General features: G+C 35.7%; 2 protein-coding genes across 6 annotated transcripts in view; one reads left to right on the forward strand and one right to left on the reverse strand.

The window, feature by feature from the left end:
- LOC112665374 (C-type lectin domain family 9 member A) overlaps positions 1-18,164 on the reverse strand; it is a 44,897-nt gene extending 26,733 nt beyond the window's left edge. Inside the window, exons 1-3 of one of the 4 annotated variants that reach the window (XM_035707108.2) lie at positions 18,054-18,164; positions 17,794-17,928; positions 12,788-12,960 (exon numbers count right to left, since the gene is read on the reverse strand). The gene's annotated coding sequence lies outside the window, so the exon portion shown is untranslated. Of the gene's footprint in view, positions 1-7,435; positions 7,799-12,787; positions 12,961-17,793 lie in introns of those variants that run through there. The other 3 variants (XM_035707107.2, XM_035707111.2, XM_025455044.3) reach the window with 3 other exon arrangements.
- On the forward strand, positions 7,764-15,374 carry CLEC12B (C-type lectin domain family 12 member B). 2 transcript variants are annotated; one of them, XM_025455047.3, is made up of 6 exons: positions 7,764-7,945; positions 9,474-9,572; positions 11,533-11,751; positions 12,283-12,437; positions 12,833-12,948; positions 15,151-15,374. In XM_025455047.3, the coding sequence occupies exons 1-6, from the start codon at positions 7,852-7,854 to the stop codon at positions 15,212-15,214; spliced, it is 747 nt and encodes a 248-aa protein (XP_025310832.3). In that variant the 5' UTR covers positions 7,764-7,851; the 3' UTR covers positions 15,215-15,374. The 2 variants fall into 2 exon arrangements, with proteins under 2 accessions (XP_025310832.3, XP_025310831.3); XM_025455046.3 differs by having other exon boundaries at positions 7,767-7,945; positions 15,064-15,374.
- Positions 18,165-18,436: the final 272 nt, after the last annotated feature.

Raw genomic sequence — 18,436 nt, forward strand, 5'->3', positions numbered from 1 at the left:
ACATAAATAAATAAAATCTTAAAAGAAAAATAAAGTGAATTTCCAGGAAGGGAAAAATCTTCATTAAGTGAAATTGTGTAATTTCAGGTATAGTGGTGCTTTGATGAAGAGCTATTTGTGGAAGGGATAGGTTCCTAGTGCCCTTCACATCAGAATGTAGTATGTATTCCACACATTTAACTATAAAATGGGTTTTCAAATTGTTATTGTAGCTCACATTGAAAAGAGTTATAATAATAGCCAGAGAAGTCTAACTTCTGTACTAATGTAATAATATTAGTGAGGATGTTTTGTCTATTTTGTTATTAGGATAGCTTTTATATAGTTTTATAGCATATATATCTATATATATATCTAGATAGATATATCTATATATATCGATATCTATATATATAGATATATATTTGTCAAATCTCATAAAAGTACTAAAAATCAAATAACCAAACTTAAACTCCACACCCATTTTTTTTTTTTTTTTTTTTTTTGTCACTGGGTTTTATATTTCAGGTAGACTAGTTGGTGATTCTCAAACATAAGAAGGGTAAATTCAGATAGTTTTTCTACCATTAATTTATTTATGCTTCTGTCCATGTCATTTCTGATTCAATCAAGGTGGATTGTTCGCTCCTCCTAGCAGTACATGCTAACTTCTATCTCCTAGCACAGCCTGGGAACTATTCTAACCCTCCTTCTCCTCTCTGTCCACTTTTATTCAGACTCCAAATTCTGAGGCTTCCCTTCCACCTTTATTCCTCTGTTCCATATTCTGTCTTACACCAGTTTTTCCCCCCTAAAATATACAGAAATCCTGAAAAAATGTGACTTAGTGACAGGAAAGAATGTGGAGGGTTTAGTTCAAGCGATACTTTTTCAATAAACCTTTACTCTGTTCTCTTAGTAACCAAATATGTAACTTCTGAAAATTTATAGTTGAATTAAATCAAATATGTAAATTCAAGATCCATGGACATTTGGAAGCTTTTACAGCTATTGTAAACATTTTCATGTTTACATGAAACTTTACAGAAACTCTCAGGAAGTATGAAACATAACAGCTTGCTTTGTTGTGGTTTCCACATTCTCTAGGTCTTGGCTAATTGGTTGAGTTATAAAAAGTAATCCCATTTATTCTTGCAAATCACCAGAAATATACCGGGCTTACTTGATTCATGAATGCTTAAAACTATATGTTTAATACCAGATGTAGGTAAAGCTGAAACCTAAGACTTAGATGATATTCTTCCTATAGTTCAGCCTCTGGACTTTCTTCTTTTTGTTTTTTCCCCTTTTAATGATTACAGTGCATCATTGGTTTTTGGATCTTTGATAACACTAGGCACAGGTTGAGGTTCTTATGTCCAGATCTATGTTCCATAAAAATATATTTGCTCTTATTTGTATCTTCCAAACATGGCTTGGAGTTGTTAGGAAATATGCTGGGTGAATACTGAGTCTCTCAGGGTCAAAGCAGCCCCTCATAACATTAGTCTTCAATCTATTTTCTTCTTCTACACATTCTATAAATACAAGCTGAATTACTCAGCAAAAATTAAGCAGAGAACTGCAGGAAAAAGAGATAAAGATTACCAACTATTCTTTTTCCTTTTCTAAAATCCAGAAGCTTTGCTAGATATCATTTTTTTAAAAGAAAGCTTTACCCCCAGTGGGGGCTCAAACTCACAACCTCAAGATCAAGAGTTGCATACTCTACCAACTAAGCCAGCCAGGTTTCCCTTTGTTAGTTATCTCCCTACAAAGTCTTTAAACACCCTACAAAGTCTGTCATCGGTATGTTATTTCTGTTTATATATTTTATTGCCCCTCTTTTCTTGGCTTAGTAAAGTATAACTAAAAAAGTCCTTTATTGAAAATATTCTGATAAGTTTTAATTTGGAATAAAAAATCTTTGTTTAATATTTTAGAGATTAATAGGCTTTTTTACATAAGTTATCTCTTTAATTTTAAAGCAAATATTCTATTAATTTAACTATTTCAGACACTGAAATTGGCATTGAATATTCATGGAGAAAGTCATGGTACTAGTCTTTATGGAGCAGTCTTAGATTTTAGCAATCTAATCTTTTTTTTATTTAGTGTTTAGATTAACTTCCTTAACCCCACCATATGCCAGCCTACATTCCTATCTCTCTTTCTTTCTTTCTTTCTTTCTTTCTTTCTTTCTTTCTTTCTTTCTTTCTTTCTTTCTTTCTTTTCTTTCTTTCTTTCCTTTCTTCTTTCTTTCTTTCTTTCTTTCTTTCTTTCTTTCTTTCTTTCTTTCTTTCTTTCTCTTTCTTTCTTTCTTTCTTTCTTTCTTTCTTTCTTCTTTCTTTCTTTCTCTTTCTTTCTTTCTTTCTTTCTTTTTCTTTTTCTTTCTTTTTCTTTCTTCTTTCTCTTTCTTTCTTTCATCTTTCTCTTTCCTTTTTCTTTCTTTCTTTTTTTCAGAGAGAGGGAGCCTTGAACAGAAGTAGGGCAAGGAGGAGGGAGGAGGTAAAAAGGGAGGGAGAAGGAGCAAGAATCCCAAGCAGACTCTGCCCTGAGTGCAGAGCCTAATGCAGGGCTCAATATCATGACCCTGAGATCATGACCTGAGCCAAATCAAGAGGCCAATGCTTAATCAACTGAGCGACCCAGGTGCCTCTCCTGTCTCTTTTACTTGTTTCACTCTTTTCCATTACCTCTCTCTCTCTCTCTCTTTCTCTCTCTCTGTCACACACACACACACACACACACACACACACACACACACACACACATAGAGGTATTTTTGTCATGTATCCCCAAAGAATGTATTCTATGCTTTAAGATAGTGGCTGGCATACAGTTACCATCCAGTACATATTTGGCAAATGAATGAACATATGTACAAAGTGCATTGCCATCCTGATAATACCAGGTAGAAAGGGAATGTTAAGGAATGTGGGGACATTTCTATGATCATATTTCTTGTAAAAAGCAGTACCATATACCTAGTTTCCAAGTTCTTTCCACTACATTATAAAGTCTTTCAAATATAAGTATTGCCCAGACTCCATTATCTATGTTTATAGCTGAAGAATGAGTAAAAGATACTAGAATCACAATGACAATGTATAGACTCAATGAGAAATTAGTGGAATTCATAATATTGTGGTAAGATTGTTCAATATATAATGAGGACTAGTGGATGTACAAAAGAGAAAGACCAAAGAAAAATGATGTTGACTATTATGAATGCTATGATATGTCTCTAAACTGAAAAAAAATATATAAAGGAAGGGAGAATTTTGCAGCTGGTGATAATCTTTTTCAATTTTTTGTTTGTTTCAGAGACAGAATTTGATGATTCATCAGTTGCATACAACACCCAGTGCTCATTACATCACGTACTCTCCTTAGGGCTTATCATTCAGTTACCCCATCCCCCCACCCACCTCCCCTCCAGTAACCCTCTGTTTCCTAGAGTTAAGAGTTTCAGCGTTTTAAGGCACATCACCTTTATACTAACCCTTAGGTGCATTTATCAGTGATTTCCTGTTGCCTCTCAGTCCTCTGCATTAAAATTGTTAGTTCACATTTGACTTACTAGCTTTCTACATACATACCAAGTACTGTTTATCTTTGAAAAAAGCTAGAATTTCCTGTCAGGAAAAAAAAGCAAAATTAATATTTTCTCTTTCATTTTCAGAAAGCTTAAACATATGGGCTGAAAAGTGGAATGTTTTACTAAAAGTTAATGAGCTAGGGGCCCCAGGTGGCTCAGTCAGTGAAGTGTCTGCCTTCAGCTAAGGTCGTGATCTCAAGGTCCTAGGATCAAGCCCCACATTGGGCCCTCTGCTCAGCAGGGAATCTGCTTCTCCTTTTCCATCTGTTATCTCTCTGGCTCTCACTCTCTCTCAAGTAAATAAATAAAACCTAAAAGAAAAAAAAAGTTAATGAGCTAAGCAATGAATAGCTATCAGATAACAACTGTGGCAGAGCATTTTGTTACAGAGTTGAGAAAAGGGAAAAATGTGCCAGATAGCATCTACCACACTGAGAAGTTTATATGCACACAATATCTGTAAAGTTAAATAGTAATCAAATGGAATATATAAGCCTTGAGTTAAGATTTGAAGGAAAGGCAAAGGTTACATAAAAAGAGAGAGGAAAGGAGTACTTTTTTATTTTATCAGGCAGGGCACACATCCAAAGTTGTGGAAGTATGAGTGAGTATGGTGCAATCAAGGAAAGCAAAGTGATCAAGTATAGTGAACTGAGGATTCATGTCACAATATTGGGATATAAGATACCCCGCTAAAGTCAGTATAAAACATACACTGCAGGGATCATTAATTGATCTATTATTTGAACACACATTTATTGATCACTTTGTGTGTGTCTCAAGCACTATTCTATTTTCTGATATAACATGGTAAACAAAACATAAAAGTTGTGTTCTTATTGAACTTATATTCTAGTGGAGGGTGGTGAACATAAATAGCAAAGAAACAAAGAAATAAAACAGCAAGATAATTTCAGATCATGATAAGTGTTATGAAAAAATCATATAATAGCTCTTTATTAGTGAAACTTGGGGGAGGCCCTGGTTGTGTTCATTTCACTGGACACATAAATGTTGATCTGATATTTAAGGTAATCAATCTGCCTGTATAGCCCTTTATTTTAACCAGGATATTTGATTATCCTGATTGGATGAATATATATTTCAACATAAATTTTAAAAAAGAATCCCACAAATAAATTCTATCTTGTATTTATCCTCTAGCTCCTCCTTGTGGTCATTTTTTGTTGTTGTTCTGCTTTTATCTTTAGGGCTTTGATCCCTCTGGATTTAATCTTTATTTTCTCCATTCTTTGTTGTAAATAGTTTTGAATTAACTTCCATTCTGCCAAATCTCTATCCAATAGAGACTCCTCTTTAAAGGTGTTCTCTGAAATAGTCCTATAATACGTGAGAATGGAATGATCATGGAAGAATGGAGTTAGAGTATAATTTCTTATTGTATAAACTCAGTATTACTTTTAATGTACCCCAAATCAACAATACTTCCATATTTAATACCTGAATTCCCTTGTTTTCCACAATAAACAGTATTTTCAGGTGGATTTAATTCATATGAGAGCAGCATGAAAGTCAAAGCTGATTCTGAGTTTTGGGCTTAGGAACTGTGTAAAGTTTTCATTTACTAAAATGGAGAAAAAGAGAAACCACTAGGAAAGAGTTGTTTTTTATTTTTTTTATTTTATTTTATATTTTATTTTATTTTTTGGATGTGTTACATAAAAATCCTAAAAAATCCTATAGCATATGTAAATAATATGCCAAGTCTTCAGCAGATATTTGGGCCTAGTGATCAAACCCTGGCATGAAGATATACATTTGGAGATCTCCTATGTATGGCTGTCACTCCAAGCCATGGATCTGGAACATCTCATCCATAGATGAGCAGAAATGGGACAGAGGGCCAGGAACTGAACTCTGGACCACAACAGTATTTTGAAGTCAGATAAAGGGGAAACAGCAAATCTGAGGGAGGATTAGGTAATGAAACGGAAAGAAGAAGATAATGGTGTTTTGTAGAACAGTGTATTTTGGAAGACACCTGAGTGGCTCAGCAGTTGAGTGTCTGCCTTCGGCTCAGGGCGTGATCCTGATCCTGGGGCTGGGGTCTCTGGATTGAGTCCCACATCAGGTTCTCCACAGGTAGCCTGCTTCTCCTTCTGCCTATGTCTCTGCTTCTCTCCATGTGTGTCTCATGAATACATAAATAAAATATTTAAAAAAAGAATAGTATATTTTGGAAAAGAATTTAAAGTTAAAGGAAATAATTATATCAGATCCTGCTTATAGGCTGAGTAAAATGAATCTGGAGAAAGAGCCATGGGATGTGTCAATGTGAAGGTTAATGTGATTTAGGAGAAATGTCCTAGAATTTGGTAGATGACTGCAACAAAGTGTGATATTTGCTAGTGTAATCTGATAGAATGAGCTAAGATATGATGGAAGTTTTATAGGGAGACAAGGATAAGCGGTGATTTCTAAATTAATAAAATTATAAGCTAATAATAGATAATAAAGTCTTTTAGAACCATAATAACAGTAAGTATGTAGAAAGTATGACCAATCCTTTCTCTTATAGAAATTATTAGCAATGAGGTGAGATTCTTCATCACTGTTTCACCCAAATATGATTTCGTATAAGATTGTAAGAGGTTAAATGTTTTCTTAGGGAACTTGAAAGTAAGAAAGAATCAGGGCAATGAAAATGAAAACTCAGTCTTTGCAAATTTGGTGAAAGTGAAAGAGAAGATAGAAAAACATCCTGTATTCTCATTTTCATAATCACATATTCAATTTAATTTTCCTCATGTTGATGGTCTCTGTGTTTACTCAGGTTATGTAGAATAGAAAATATAAACATAGATTTAATTAATTCCACATCTTTGGCAGTGGAGTTTAACTGATTATGACTCAGAGCCTCCAGACATTTTTTTGATGCATCAGTTTGGGAGAAAAAAGAATAGGAAAGAGAAATACATGCATAATTATGTATATAGAGATTATACATAAATGTTAGTAAAGAATTATTATTTTTACATTTTCTTTCTACAACCTATTGGATATTCATTCACACTCCTGAAATAGGTGCAATTTATTCTACTTTAACCAAGATAATCTTTTTTAAAAGATCATTTATTTATTTATTTATTTGGCAGAGAGAAAGAGCACAATTCATTCCATCTTGAGCAAGATAATCTTTTTTTTTTTTTTTTTTTTTTGAGATTGTTTATTATTCTGAGCAGGGAGCCAGATGAGGGCTGGATCCTAGGGTCCAAAGGCAGATGCTTAACCCATCAAGCCACTCAGGCACCCTTGGCTAAGATAATCTTCATACAGAGGTGGATCTTGGGAGGTTTGGGATCAGTCCTCCAGCCATCTGAAAATAAAAACCTGCACCAAATCATCCCCAGAATAGGCATGTAATCTTCTTCTTCCCCCAAAGGAAACTTTAGGAAAGATTCATTCATTCTCTTGTTCAGGTATGGCCCTCAAATATTTTCTGAGTTCTGTTAGTTTGCTATTGCTCCATTAGCCAAATCCACAAATACAGCAGCTTAAACGACACAAATCTATGGTTTCACAGGGCTGTGGGTTAGAAGTCTGACACGATGCGGGGGAGGGGGGGCTCAATCAAGGCTGTGGGCGGGGCTTGTGTTCCTTTCTGAGCGCTCTATGGGAGCCCGCATTCCCCTACCTTCTGGCCCACATTTCTTGGTTCTAGGCCATCTTCCTCCACCTTCAGCCAGCAAAACTGTATCTCTCTGACCGAATCTAGGAAAGGTTTCCATTTTTAAAGGATTCAATTGGGCCCATCAGATAACGCAGGATAATTTCTTCATCTCAAGGTCTGCAGTCTTTTTCACTTCTGCAAACCCCCTTGCCATGTAAACTTACCATATTGAGAGGTTCTGGGGATTAGAACACGCACAATTTTGGTGAGGGAGCTGTTATTCTGCCTTCTGCAGGTTCTCAACAACGATGAATTTTCTTATAGAAATTAGTAAATTTTGCAAGAAGTGATGCTGGGATTAGAAGTAAATGCAGTCCTTTAAGAGTCTTCACAAGAAACAATGCTGAAAGAACAGACTGAGATCTATGATATTCTGATTTTTAAAGAGAATATTTGACTTCTCTAACTTTCTCTGCAAAAAGGCTGATTGTCATTCTGTCCTAACAAAGGGGCAGTGGGGAGTGTCTTGGGTCAGTAGAGTATGTTTATAAAAGCTCCCAGCCTTGAGAAGAGCACTCTGTTCCTGGGCCTGAAGATTTTTGAAACATTAATTACATAATTTATAGTAGTGCTTTCTTCTATGATGTCTGAAGAAGTGACTTACGCGACACTCATGTTTCAGGATTCTGTTGGAGAGAGAAATAACCGCGATAGAAATTACCTAAGGAATAGAGGTAGGAGTTCAGAGACAGCAAGATGTGACCTTGGGGGAATGAAAGGTGGTAAAGTTTCAGTTCCAATGCTAGAAAGTGATATGCTGTGGAATCTCCAAAATAGAGCAGAGTTGTGGAATATATAGTAGAATGAATGTTCCCAATTTTGGTGAGAAAACATGCGACTTCCAAGACCACTTGAAATTGTGTGATGTTGCTATATTTCCTAAAGTTCTGTGTTATTGTGAAACGTTGGATGTAGGAGAAATTGAATTGGAGTTAATAGAATTCTTTTTACAAATTAAGTCGTTGGTATTTATAATTTCTGAGATGTCAGGTGAATATTCTTTTAGTAGCCAGGTTGGAGGTTTCTAAAATAGAGAATGTAGAGGGAATTTTTCTTTTAGAGGTACAAACAGCTGAAGAGAGAAATGGGAGGATGAGAGACTCAGAATTAGACAAGAGACAGTTTCTGTTTAAAAAAAAAAAACTTTTAGTGAGTGGAAATTCCTAGTATAATTAGTAGTGTTGAATCAATAATAACAATATCCATGTAGTACTTTATATGCATTATATATATTTTTATCAAAATATAATTGTGAAGTGGATGGAATAATATTAGCAAAATTGAGTCTGAAAAAAAATCAAATGATGTAATCAAATTCCTACAACTGGTAAAAGTCCAAACTCAGTGCTAGTCTTTTAGCTTGTTCCTTTATACCCTATTGGAAGAAATATTGATCTCTATGGTCAAGAATCAAATTTGATATACCAGACTATATCCCTTATTTTCAAGAATCTGTTGACAGTTCAGGCTGTTTCCCCAAGTCATCTAAAATATTGGAACTACTTTCTCCTTCTCTTGGATTTATTTTTTACAAGTGTGGTTTGTGGGCTTAATTTACTCACTCAAGATTGTATATACAAAGGGAATGAGAATAGGCTTGTCATGGGTCTAATAACAGTGGTTATACATTATTCTTTGTTCGTTTAAATTATAGCTGTAATCCTTGAGAGAAAAAAGTTGTGGGTGTGATGTATGTGATAGCACACCTGGAGATTTGCAATCAATCTGTCTGAAATACTGGGCTAGATGCCATTAGATCCTGAATTAAGAAATATTGTAGATTAGACTGCACATTCATTTCGTCTTTCATTCTCTACTCATTTATTATCTGCTAGATGATAAATAGACTGGATAATAGATAAAAGTAGAATACACAGTAATACTTGCCTTATGGAGGTTTGTAATCTCAAAAGCATGAGATCTCTTCTATTGTCAGGATCATCCAGAGAAGCAATTTCCACAACATCTCATACATGCATTTAGTGAATTTAAAGAAGGGTGTGTGATGATGTAAAACAAAAACCTAAAAATTAAGAGCCACTCTTAAAGGATAGGAGAATGTGGGAAGAGAAATGGAGGAGAACTGATGATGGGGCCCTTATTGCATATCATCTTAGGTATTTTCTAGATGGAACATTGAAGAAGTAAGAGAAAAATCAACAACTCATCTGTAACCACAGTTTCTCTGTTGGCTTTCTTCAGAGTATCCAGCTCCTTCCCCCATATGGCGTCAGGCTGCCCTGAGTCTGCTTACTCTTTGTCTGCTGCTGCTGATTGGGCTAGTGACCTTAGGTATTATGTGTAAGTACATTTTCATCAAACCCAAGAAAAGTGATTAGGGAACACATTTGTAAACTACGTAAATTTGAGTTTGATTATACTATGTGATCATGTTCTCCTGCATTCTCCCAAGGCTCTAAGATAAACAAGCAGAGGACTGATTTTATTATTATGAGGATTTTGCCCTAGATCTATTGTTTTTTCTTTATAAACTAGACTGGGTCATGAAGACAACTTTAATTTTTTTTTATTGGTTGGAATAAGGAGCTTCTATTCTGCATAGACACACATCCACTTATTACCCCAATGGTAAGAAACAGGGAACCAAGAGAGGTGGACTCAAGGAAGAGCATGCTGTTTTATTCACCCTGAAGACTTAGCACAAGACTGGCTTAATTTACTCACTCAAGATTGTTCTAGTATAGAAATATATTACTTGCTATAAATGAATAAGAGATACAAGCAAGGAGGAATAGTGCTTGAGATACCTCACCCTCTATACAGAAAGTGGAACCACTTCCATGTAACAATGGAAACTCCACTCCCAAGCACAGTAGCCAAAAAAGGGTATTCCCTTGCTTTAGACCCATCATTGAGACATCAGGGTTGGACAGGATAGGGAGCCCTGAACTAACAATAAATGGAAGAACGTCCTGAGAATCCATACTCTGTAGGATATTGTTAAGTATATGATGGTCAGAGTAGTGAGTTGGTGCAATTTTCCCTTTGAGGGGATGTGCAGTTAAGAAAGTTTATTTACTGAATGATACTGGCATTTTCCATGCTACTTTCATTTATTTTACATATGTAGGATTTCATGAATAATTAGAATTTAGACATACCAATTTGGATGTATAAATAGGGGCTAATGATGTAGAGTCTGCTTCACCCTTTGCCCCTTCACCCTGCTCATGCTTTCTCTTTTTAAAAAAAGATTTAATTTATTTAATTTGACAGAGAAAGAGAGCACGAGTGGGGGAGGGGCAGGGAAGGAGGAGAAGCAGGCTCCTTCCTGAGTAGAGAGCCCAATGCAGGGCTTGATCCCAGGACCCTGGGATCATGACATAAGCCAGAGGCAGACACTTAACCGACTGAGTCACCCTAGTGTCCAAAAATCTTAAAAAGAAAAAAAATGAAGATACAATGATACATAGTCATTGGTTCACCATGGAAAGGTGAAGACTTTTATGAAGTGCAGTGCTTTTAGTGCAATGACTCTTATATTTACCGCGATGATGAATTACCCAAAGTGCTAATTAAAAAGGCAGATTTTGGGGTGCCTGGGTGGCTCAGTTGGTTGTGTCCAACTGTAGATTTTAGCTCAGGTCATGATCTCACGGTTATTATATCGAGCCCCACGTCAGGCTCCATGCTTAGTGTGGAGTCTGCCTGAGATTCTCTCTCTCTCTCTCTCTCTCTTTCTCCCTCTGCCCCTACCTCTGCTTACTCTCTCTTTCCAATAAATAAATATAATTTTTAAAAAAGACAGATTTTATGGCTCCAGAACTAGAAACATTCTAGTATGGCATCAAAACCTATATTTAAAACAAAACCAAATATGTGTGTGATTCAGATAAAAGTAGTCTGCACACCATATTTTGAGATACCCATTTCCTTAAAGGATTCTGTTCCTATTAAAATAACAATTACATGAACCAAATCTAAATAGATAAAAGGAAAATATTTCCACTAAAAGAATGGCAAAATGCCTGGCACTGCCTTAGGTTAAATGTCAAAGATATAGGATTATAATTCATTATTTTAATACAAGTATAATCATATTTAAAATATTAAAAATTATAAGGATGAGCTCCAGTTTGCAGTCAAAAGGCATCTGGTGTGTTTCTCCCAATACTTCAATTATTGAGAGCTACTCATGAATATTAAATAATGTGAGAAATATTTCTGTGTAAAGAGAATTAGCTGTGGCTATAATGAGAATGGGAGGATATACGAAGTTGTCTCCTGTTATGTCTTGGAGTTTTGCAGACATCTAATGAAATTAACTCAGATTCAGAGAAATTAAGTCAACTTCAAAAAATCATCCACTACCAGCAGAATAACTTATCCCAGCAGCTGAGCAACTATAGAAGCTTTCCCACAGAGGAGAAATTTCTCAAATCACAGATTTCCAGTCTATTGAGGAGACAGGAACAAATGGCCATCAAACTCTGCCAAGAGCTGATCATTCACACTTCAGGTATTTAGCACCTACTTGCCAGTCAAATCTGTTGCCCCAGTTTGCATTGATCATGTGAGTTACCTCGTAGCATGAGAAATTGTGTTCTCCAATGACCTCTAATGATATCACACTAAATCTACAGAAGACAAGAGAATATATCAATTTATTTCATATTTTTAAAAACACAGAGGTGAATTTGGGAAGTGTCTTGGAATGTTACCAACCTGGATACTTCGGCTTCTTATTTTGTGGGCTATTTTTAGGTGACCTTAAGTTTTAAGAAGCTAAAACTAGAGCTGGTAATTCTGACCCAGGAGACCGAGCCCTGGAGTGAGAATTTCAATCACTGTTGTCCCAACCCAGGATTGGAAGTGATTTCATTCTCACAGTCTCCTAAAGCAGTATGGTTCCAGAATGCTGGGTCTCAGATCCCTCCTCAGGTTCAGTTATTTCGTTTTTTGTTTTTTTTTTAGTTATTTCGTTTTTAAAACGCTCCCAGGCACTCCAGTGTTATTTAACTTGTACTAATGGGTGTCATTTCTTTTTCAGACCACAAATGTAATCCTTGTCCTAAAATGTGGCAATGGTACCAACACAGCTGCTATTATTTTGCAACAAATGAGGAGAATACCTGGACTAACAGTAGAAAATACTGCATGGACAAGAACTCCACCTTGATGAAGATAGATAGTTTGGAGGAAAAGGTCTGGTTGAATCTCCTTCATTGGTTATAGATATTCTTTTTTTTTTTTTAAGATTTTCTTATTTATTAGAAAGAGAGAGAGAGAGAGAGAGAGAGGATGAGCAGGAAGGGCAGAGGGAGAGAAAGAACCCCAAGCAGACTCCTCACTGAGCATGGAGTAGAAGGTGGGACTCGATCTCCGGACCCTGAGAACCAAGAGTCAGATGCTTAACTGACTGCGCCACCCGGGCGCCCATTTCCTGGTTATGAAAATTATTCCTAGCATAGAAAGTAAAATAGGTGGAATTTCAGACTCACATAGTAGGCATTCAGTGCTTTTTGAGTGAGAATTAACATCTTACAACTGCATACCCGAATGTGGCTCTCACATAACACTGTTCCTGTTGTCTCTCTCAGGATTTTCTGAAGTCACAGCCATTACCCACACTCTCTTTCTTCTGGTTGGGCTTATCATGGGATCCATCTGGAAGGAACTGGCTATGGGAGGATGGCTCTGTCCCCTCTCCATCCTTGTAAGTCTGTAACTGTTAGGGGGAGAAACAAAAGAAGCTAAGAATACTAAAAATTGGAATACTAAGAAAATCAATGTTAATTGTAAGAAATATAAATCTAGATACAAAAAAAGACCACAACATACAAAGAAAAGAGTGCTTCAGTAAGAAATCATGAAAGCAAGAGTACCTAATTTCGTGTATGTGACAAACTCATGGCAAGACACTGAAGCTTATCAATTAGATTAAATTTACTTTTTTATTTAACAAAAAAAAATACACTTACTTTGCTCAAAGTAGTATATAAATATTAGCCCTATGGTAAAAACACTGTTATATTCCTATTTTATGGATGAAACAGTTGTCATAGAGAGATTAAATAACATGCCCAAGGTCACTAAACTCCAGTGGCCAAATCAGAACTTGAATGCTTTTATGACCATAAGTTTGGGCTCTTAGCTATCCTGGCTCTCCAATACTATGGTCACAAGGGTGACGTTTATCCTAAGAACATACATTAACATGTTTATTTAAATTCAATAATTGTCAGCCATTTTCTAGTAGCAAGTAAGTCTGAATTGATAGAATAATTTTAAGAAATATTTAAAGTACATATAGAATATATGAAACTTTGAAAATTACAGTTTTTGTGACTAAAGTTATAAAAAAAATAGATACCATCTTAAAAATATGGAAAGGAACACATAGTTTATAATATTCTCCAAGCAACTACAAACTACATATCTTGAGGAACACAGTTCATCACAACTATATTAAAATGATTCAATTATATTTGTATTTTTAATATAATATAATAATATAATATAATATAATATAATATAATATAATATAATATAATATAATATAATATATAGTATTTGCCTATCACATGAAATACAAGAGCATTGTCATCTTTCTGGGTGTGTTAAGTTTTTCTCCATCTCCCTTCCCATCAAGTTATTCCCCCATACACATCCCTCCTGATTTACTCAGTGCATGCTGTCAAAGTTTCCTTAAATTGAGTTATAACCATTCATTTACTTCAAGGATTCTGGGCTACAGCTGTGACTCTTCAAATTCCCTGAATAACAATGATATGTCTAGACTTTTCTCCCTAGATATATTTTATCTTCACCCATTTCCCACAATTTTGTCATGGCTTTTTCTACTCACACCAATTTCTCACTCTCTAACTACCACCACTACTAGTCATGTTAAATTGATGAGTCTAGTTTCACGCAAAAAATCATGGTGACAAACATGTCCAAAGTCATAAACACACAATCAAAAATGACAGTTGCTTCTTTGTAAATGGAGCAACACTGGGCATGAGATGATTAAAAACTAATCTGAGGTGTTCTGCTGGACTGCAGATTTACAGAACAGGACTGAGATACCTGTAAGTGCAATTGTTTCCACTTTGGGCTTTAAGAAGATGGATCCCCTCTCCCAAAGGAGTTTTCATCATCCCTCCACTCACTCCTAGTGAAAATATGGAGGAGGTGGCCCCCTGCATCAAGGTTAGGAATCTGTGGATACTGACACCCTGAGGCTATGGGTGTCACACTCAGGGTGGTGGGACTAAGCTTTAGAATCATGTTCCCCCCCGGCACCCTCCCCAAAAAGAATCATGTTCCCTACTGATTAAGGCTGCTTCTGGCAAGTGCATACTCCAAGAGGAAGATTTAATAGGCCCAGCTATGAAGTAAGAAAAGAATATTGCAGATCAGTTGAATAAAAAGGCACATAGGGTATTTACACCTGATAAGTGTAATTTTATAATGATTTTTTTAAAGATTTCTTTATTTGAGAGAGAGAGAGAGAATCTCAAGCAGACTCCCTGCTGAGCATGGAGCCAAGGGAGTCAGACATAGGTTTGATCCCATCACCCTGAGATCATGACCTGAGCCGAAATCAAGAGTCAGATGCTTAACTGGCTAAATCACCCAGCAGTCTATAATGACATTGACTTGAAATGAAGCATTCAGATTTGCCAGTTTTAAGAACTTTGATATGTTATGGATATAGAAGTCTCTCAAAGTTCAGATAGATAGTCTTTGGAAACTGAGAACACTGAATTGTGATTAAATTTCAAATATGAAATTTGTAATTAATTTTAAGTGGATTAATTTTCAGATTCAGCACTAAAGAGTATGCCCAGATCAATGGATCCAAAGGTTGTGCCTATTTTCAAAAAGGAAATATTTATATTTCTCGCTGCAGTGCTGAGATATCTTGGATTTGTGAAAAGATGGCTGCGTTAGTGAAAATTGAAGATTTGGATTAATATACTTCTTCCAAATTCACCAAGATGTAAGGGACTTGTGGTTAAATTCATGTGAAGAAAGAGAAAGCTACTCTACTAGAGCCAAAAACAAATGAAAAAAAAAATGACTGTGTATTTAAACTACCAGGCAAATAAACTTCACAGAACATTTTCCACTTCATTGTCTGATGCCTTCTGGTATGGTGTTCTGGTTATTGCTGGAGACCCTGGGGAAAAACTCCTCTATGGCTCTATTATTCTATCTCAGCATCATTTCACAGAATTCCTTTTCTCGAATAAAGGATTCTTTTCCTGCTTTGTTATTACATATGCACAAGTGCGCAGGGGTGACATGTATATATTTAGCAGCCAGTACTGACACAAGCCACAGCACTGGAAGGGCATTCAGGAGACCCTGCTGTGATAGTGGTCTGAGGGATTCCTGGGTAGGGGTCCTGATGACTAGAGCAGCAGCACTATGCCAAATATTTCAGAAATATCTTAACATCTTAGCAAATGGTACCAAGTGTGTACCAAGTGTACCAGTACCAAGTGTATGTGTGTGTACCTAGTGTACCAGCTTTGTAATATAAGTGTACCAAGTGTACCAGCTTTGTAATATAGGTGAAGTATTACACCATTTAGTATTTATATCCTCATTTATTTAGATAAAGTCATGTTGAAGTTATTATTTTGGTAATCTGGATATTATTAACAGAAGTTTATAATCTTTCCATTGAAATGTTATTGCCTTAAGAAAAGTCCTAAAAATTGCTTGAAGATAGTAGGACCATTATATTTTATTTTAAAGAACTTTTTTTTTTTAACATAGTTGGTCAGCATCCCTGAACTTAAGATGTCAAGCCTTGTAAATCTAGAGCTTGCGAGTTTTTCTGGGACAAAATTGCTGATTTAAGAATATCAGTGAAGGAGGTAGTTTTCTTTTGCTTATCATATAATTGCATAGCTATGTATAGGCCAAAGGAAACAGTAAACCAACCTGCAGTACTGATTTGTTTAAATCAGAGATCTAGAATTTGGAAAAACTGGTATTATCTGAGTTCTAAGTGAGGTGCATTTCAGAATATTTTGACACTTCTTTAAAAGAACATCATCATATGGACATCTGGTAGTGTGTTACTCTTAAACTTTTAAAATTGTGAACTCATGGACATTTTACATATGCACTAAGAGAAACTCTGGAACAAAAGAATTAAAGTTTAATGTGAAAATTATAAGCAAAATATATTTAAGTACAAATATTAAAACCTAGATAAATATTTCATCATAGTTCCAGCGAACAGGCTTTACTAATTATCATATAGGACCAAAATACAACTTACATAAACACAGATATTTTTAAAAAGCAACTTTACTCTTTCATTTCTTTAGTAGCTTACTGTCATTGTCATTCTCACAAAGATAAAATTATTCATTAAAGGTCAACAACTGTACTTGACTCCCACACATTTGGGTTTTTCTTTATTCCCATGGGAAAGATAATTTCTTCTTTATTCTTCTATTTCTAACCATAAAAAGATCTGCTATTAATAGTTAAAATATCTTTGTTGGTTATTTTGTTCCTATAAAGAGGTTACATTTTTTTTTTTTTTTCCCCCTGGTATCTTTTATCTCTTCATTCTTCTCTCATGCATACTCTGGCTTTCACACTGACTAAAAGAGAACATTTCTGTCTCTGACTTCAGAGGGGCTCTGGAGTTCAATTAGATCCTACTGCTCATAAATATCTCCCTGCTTTTCTGCCACCATGATGTCATCTCTGACAGCCTTTACAATGGATGAGTAAACCTAAAGCTCTTCTTGAGGATTCACTAACCTCTTCGTCAGAGTAATTTAGCCCTCATTGCTTTCTGGTGCCTTGGTTTATGAGACATGGCATATGACAAAAATGTCTCTCTATCTCTCTCCCTCTTATGCAAAATACCTAGGAGATATCACACACACACATACACACACACGCACACACACACTCACACACATGTACTGTCATAATTCCTGGGGAAAGGCCACGTTTTGTACTTATTTTGGGTAACTGTCCTTCCTTCATTGAAGAGTTACATGATTTCCAAACTTGTCTTCATGTAAGATTTATACAGATAATCCCCCATAAAAGGACAGATTCCTGGGCCACTTCTTACAGCTATAGACTCAATGACTGGAAGGCAGGACTGCAGAAACTGTAAGTTTCACAAAGTCCACTGCTGATGCTTAACTCAGCCTGGGTATTTGACAATGTTTGGATAAATGACTTCAATACTACCTTCCTTGAGTAAGTATGTTCAGAGGCAAAGGTAGTGGAATCATCCTTGAGCATTGAAGGCTCTTTCATTTCTGTCTTAAAAACATTTATATATTTTTTATTTTATTTTTTCCAGCTTCCTTGAGTTATAACTGACATGTAACACCGTATAAGTTTAAGATGTACAACCCAATGATTTGATGTATGTCTGTAGAGTGAACTGATGTCCGCTATCAGTTTAGTTAACACATCCATCACCTCAGTGGATGGCTCTTTCTGCAATGTTAGCAAAATTAGTTCGGTTCGTGTAGGCCAAATTCGGACAAAGGTAATTACAAACCTCAGCTATTTCATTTTTGTAACCTTGTCCAACAAGTCCTTAATGCGGAGATTGGTTGGGGTGGTCAGGGTAGACAGGTGTCACACAATGTGATCTCTCTGGCCTTGTGGAAATAGTTCTCAAATCAGCTGGACACTGAAATTATACAGAGGAGCTTTGAAGAAATGCTGAGGCCTGAGATTATCTCACCTCTTAAGACTCTGAGTTAATAGATCAAAGGTGTGGTTAGGTTATTGAAAAAAAATTTAAGCTACTCTTACAATTCTAATTTTCAGCTAAGGTTGAAAACAACTGCACTGAAATCATTCTAGAGACTATTAACGTTGGTGTGGGGCTACTGCGTTGGTAAAACAGCCAACCTTCCATCATATATTAAAAGAGCAAGTGAGTTAGTTCCACTGCTGAGGATTCCATGGTGTTGGGACAATGGGCATTATGACTGTTACCCAAAGCTAAGGTCAAGGTTGTAATCGAGGCTGTATACTGACCAGTTTATGTAATCATGCTTGTACACATTTGCTTATGTATAGATAAAGAGGTGAAGGACTTATTATTAATGCTATTTTCCTCTGGGCAGGTATGATGGTAGTAAAATTGGACAGGAAGAGGACATAATTAACTTTAATAATAAATTTAAAAATTC

Source organism: Canis lupus, chromosome 27 (assembly GCF_003254725.2).
Source record: "Canis lupus dingo isolate Sandy chromosome 27, ASM325472v2, whole genome shotgun sequence".
NCBI lineage: Eukaryota > Metazoa > Chordata > Mammalia > Carnivora > Canidae > Canis > Canis lupus.